Source organism: Penaeus chinensis, chromosome 14 (genome assembly GCF_019202785.1).
Source record: "Penaeus chinensis breed Huanghai No. 1 chromosome 14, ASM1920278v2, whole genome shotgun sequence".
NCBI classification, from domain to species: domain Eukaryota; kingdom Metazoa; phylum Arthropoda; class Malacostraca; order Decapoda; family Penaeidae; genus Penaeus; species Penaeus chinensis.
Genome location: NC_061832.1, coordinates 14,678,703 through 14,683,702, shown reverse-complemented (window position 1 = coordinate 14,683,702; position 5,000 = coordinate 14,678,703). Strand labels below are relative to the sequence as shown.

General features: G+C 35.9%; 1 protein-coding gene across 1 annotated transcript in view; it reads left to right on the top strand.

The window, feature by feature from the left end:
- LOC125032341 (arginase, hepatic-like) overlaps positions 1-5,000 on the top strand; it is a 10,980-nt gene that overhangs the window by 2,181 nt on the left and 3,799 nt on the right. The window contains exons 2-3 of the mRNA XM_047623437.1: positions 1,573-1,645; positions 4,836-5,000. The exon at positions 4,836-5,000 is cut by the window's right edge and continues 279 nt beyond it. Coding sequence (XP_047479393.1) covers positions 1,573-1,645; positions 4,836-5,000 — 238 coding nt within the window. The remainder of the gene's footprint in view (positions 1-1,572; positions 1,646-4,835) is intronic.

Below are 5,000 nucleotides of genomic sequence, written 5' to 3'. Positions count from 1 at the left end.
GGAAGGATAGAATGAAAGAGAGAGAGAGGGAGAGGGAGAGGGAGGGGAGAGGGAGAGGGAGAGGGAGGGAGGGAGGGAGGGAGGGAGAGAGAGAGAGAGAGAGAGAGAGAGAGAGAGGGAGGGAGGGAGGGAGGGAGGGAGGGAGGGAGGGAGGGAGGGAGAGAGTAAGTAAAATAAACATAAAACAGGCAAACAAAAAACAAACAATAAAAATTAGCAATGACAACAACGCAATGACAACAACAATAAGAATTAGCAATGACAACAACGCAATTACAACAACAATAAGAATTAGCAATTACAATAAAAAAATATATATCGCAAACAAACAGTTTAACAATATACCGAACAAAACACATACGCCCCCTTCCAATTAATAGCAGACAAACATGCAACTTCATTATCTAAATTGGGGGCTTCAAAGTGCAAACTCCGAAGGTGGTTTTGAGCGGTCATGCAATCCAAAATGCTCGTGCTTGTTTATCAAAGTGCTTAAATCGAATCCTTGGTGTTGAGACACTGCTTGTACGTAGATGCGTTCTAATTCTGAAGCTAACAATTATATATTTCGTCAGTTCGAAATTACATATATATGTTATTAGCCCTTACTATGCGTGCACATTCTAATGTTTCCAAATATATATATAACTGTACTGATGACTTTCTTTATATGCCTATAAAAATCCTTGTTTAAATTTATGTTATCTTTTTCTTTTACCTATTACCCAAATTATCTGTTTTAATCTTTCCTACAACATATTTCTTATCTATCATTTCCCATTTCACCAATTTTTTTTCAAACTTATCCTTCCTATTTCTCATCAGCCATTCCTCCTTTATCCAACCTTTTTTCAATATTTCCGACAAGCCATTTTTTATCAGTCAAATCCATTAATCCATTTTCATCGTACAATATTTTTTTTTTTTAATTAATCCACCCACACTTACCTACATCATCGCTCCTACAACCAATTTCCTATCAGTCAACCCGCCAATTCACCTATTTCCATCTTTCCTACAACCCATTTCCCACCAGTCAATTCCCCATTTACCTATTTCCATCCTACAAACGAATTTCATCTATTTCACCTCTCTTACAACCCATTTCTAATCATACAACTCCCATTCGCCTATTTTACCTCTCCTTTGACCAATTTCCTATCACACATTTCCCATTCACCTATTTCACCTGTCCTACAACCCATTTCCTATCACCCAATCACCTATTTCACCTCTCCCTCAACCCATTTCTTAATTCCCACTCCTGATTCACCTATTTCACCTCTCCACTCAACATTTCCTATCACCCACTCTCCAATCACCTATTTCTCCTTTCCCTCAGCCTATTTCTTAATTCCCACTCCCCATTCACCCATTTCACCTCTCCACTCAACATTTCCTATCACCCACTCCCCATTCACCTCCCCCACAACCCATTTCCTATCACCCACTCCTCAGTCACCTATTTCACCTCTCCCACAACCCATTTCTTACCACCCATTCCCCATTCACTTATTTCACCTCTCCTACAACCCATTTTTTATCGCCCATTCCCCACTCGTTCTTCTACAGCGTCGAATGGGTGTAAAGGACGGCCCGTCCGTGATCAAGGACACCGGGTTCCTAGACGACCTACGCAATCTCGGTAAGGCAAGAGCAGTTTCAGTCGGCCTGTCAAATGTATTCGCACATACGGACAGTCAGATATATATGTGTGTGTGCGTGTGCGTGTGCGTGTGCGTGTGCGTGTGCGTGCGCGTGCGTGTGCGTGTGCGTGTGCGTGTGCGTGTGCGTGTGTGTGTGTACATCTATATATTTATATGTGTATACCAATAATAATAATAATTATTATTATTATTATTATTATTATTATAATGGTAATTATAATAATGATAACATAGTATCACTAATAATAATAATAATAATAACAACAACAATAGCGCAGCAATAACACAGCAAAAACAGAAGAATGTTGAAATATCACCTGTGTTCTCCTTCGTCCGAATCGCCAAGTGTCCTTGACCGGTATAACAGGAAAGCGGGAGGATGCTTTATGAATTCCAATAGACGGCAATGCGGTGTGAGAGTCATTGGAGTCAGCAGTTACATTTGCACGAAATTACATGTCTGAACTGGTAGAAAGTGAAATTTTATGGATATTTTATATTTAGACTCAAATTGTTACGGCTAACAATCGTTTAGGTGTTTAACTATTACAAGAAATAAATTCACCTCGACTGAGGACGTGTGTGTGTGTGTGTGTGTGTGTGTGTGTGTGTGTGTGTGTGTGTGTGTGTGTGTGTGTGTGTGTGTGTGTGTGTGTGTGTGTGTGTGTGTACATATATATATTATATACATATATATACAAATATATACATACATATATATACATATATATAAATATATATATATATGTTTGTGTGTGTGTGTATGTACGTATATATATGTAAATCTTGTGTAAGCTTAGGCTTTTATCTCGTTTATTCGTTAGATTAAACTGTCAAGAGCTTTTTATCTCTAGGGATATACGAGCATTATTCCAGCAGGCACTTTGTTTTTAGTCGTAGGTTAACAAACAAGAAATATTATATAACATGGCATAAAGTTTCGAGCTTTTGAAACTGGTTGAAGGTTTGACCAATGTGGCTGAAGAAAATTAGAACAAGTATGATATTTTCTCGTCATACCTGAGAATTGCCATAAATAATTGTCTGTTTGTGGTGTTGCTTCAACAAACGCGTTCTGTTCAGTTACATCTGGCACAAATTTTGATGATAATAATGGCTTGTTAAAAAGTTAAAGAAATTACCTTGTCAGGCTACAAGATCGCAGTAATAAGGTAATGATTATGTCTGATAATGAAAGGAATATGATAATAATCCAGCATCACTTCCAAGTTATATTATAACAATAAAAGTTATTCATATTCTATTAGATCCTAATGAATCCAATAAAGCATCACGATAAAATGTAATCCTTTTTATCGTTATTTTATTAACCCGTTTTCTTAGTTTTTAGCTGCGAAAAATGAAAATATTCCTCGTTAAGCTTCGTTTTCTACTAGTAAACACCACCCAGTAACTGAATACTAAATACCGTCTTTAATCTTCGCACACTACAACTCTGCTTTGGCAGATATGTTTAATGGGCAAGTTACTTATTGCTTCATACTGTATACGTCAAGCATGTTTGATTGTCTATGCGATGCATTAATCACATTATGGTAAACTTTTTCATACTATATTGAGAGATGGTACAGGCACAATGCGGGATTTGTACATTACTATCCAAGTGGTACAGTTGCAGAAGAAAACCAGACTGGTAATTAGTGAGCGCTGACTTCTGCCGTTAATCTCTCATAAATATACTTAAAACCTCAAATCGTAAATTTACTTAGCCTCAAATCTCAGTTAAATTTACTTAACCTCAAATTTCTATGACCTTAAACCTTAAACCTCTCACTAATTAGATAATCTTTAACGCGGCTGTAAATATAGTTTGGTACTTTAAAAAGCTGATTGATCCCCGAATGCATATATTTCCCTCAAGAATCACAACCAAAACGGACTAACTCTGAAGGACTCCTCTTTAGTAACTATATCTAAGCAACTAGTCTCTGGGCCATACACAGATGGATAGATACACGCATACATGCATACATAAATAGGTATAGATAAATAGGTAGACATATATGAATACATAAGTACGGAAATAAATACATGTAAACATACATTTGTATTTTTACGTGTGTGTGTTTATATATATATATATATATATATATATATATATATATATATATATATATATATATATATATATATTTCTGTATATATATATTTGTATAGACACATATATATATATATGTGTGTGTGTGTGTGTGTGTGTGTGTGTGTCTGTAAGCTTGTGTGTGTGCTTGTGAGATTAAACTGCCAGGTGTTTTTCTTTATCTCTGGGGATTTACACGGCATTTCTCCAGTAAACACGTGTTTCTAAATAGTGGGTTGATAAATAAACGAGAAGCGTTAATAAATGGTATATATATAATATCTGATGGTCATTATCTCTTTGTAGTTTACGTAATATCTATAACAAGAATTGATACATTTGTAATAAATCTGCGATTCTTAAATGGATTCAATTTATTGAAGAACAGATGATGTGCACTGGTAACACACTGATTTAAATTGACTTCTATAGTGATTAGATGAGAATACGATTAAAATAGTGAAATCCAAGTGCTTGAAACGATGTGTTAGTGGACCCTCTCAAAATTGATTTACGCATAATCCATTAAAATTAATTGATTAATAAATAACTGAATACATTCTCCTCAATAGACGCAATAAACCATTTCCTTTCATTTCTTCTTCATTTTTTGTCTCCCGTGTTTTAGATTAAAAGGAAAAAGAATATTGTATTCCCTTTCAAAACCTTCCAAAGTTCCTCGTCCAATCTTATAACCGAAGTTGCCGCTCAATCATTCTTTTTAACACTTTATCACTACACTTTCAAATAAACCAACAGTTAAGCTTTTCCGACGTAGCGTGTAAAAATCAATAAGTAAATATGAGTAAAAAAGGTCCTCAGAAATTTAACCTTTTATAAAACTTTCCTTCAAATACTCCTTTTCACACTTGGATTAGGATATTTCACCAGATCATTTTTTAAAACTCCACCGAAATACACTTTTTCTCAGATATATATGTTTAAACCATTTTTTTTTTTTTTAATCCACCCTCACAAATATATCTACCCTCACGAAAAAAAATCCCTTAGAAAAGAAATCAACTCACTAAAAGAGAAAAATAAAAATCCTGTCTTTTATTTACTTCAAGGAGTGGACGTGACTGACTACGGGTCCGTGAAACTCCCACACCCGGAGGATAACGAGGCCGGACCTTCTGGCGAGCGATGGCACAAAACGGTCCTGGAGTACAACCGCCTGCTGGCAAATTCGGTCAACAAGGCCCTGAAGGAGACAGACCTGTGCCTTACTCTGG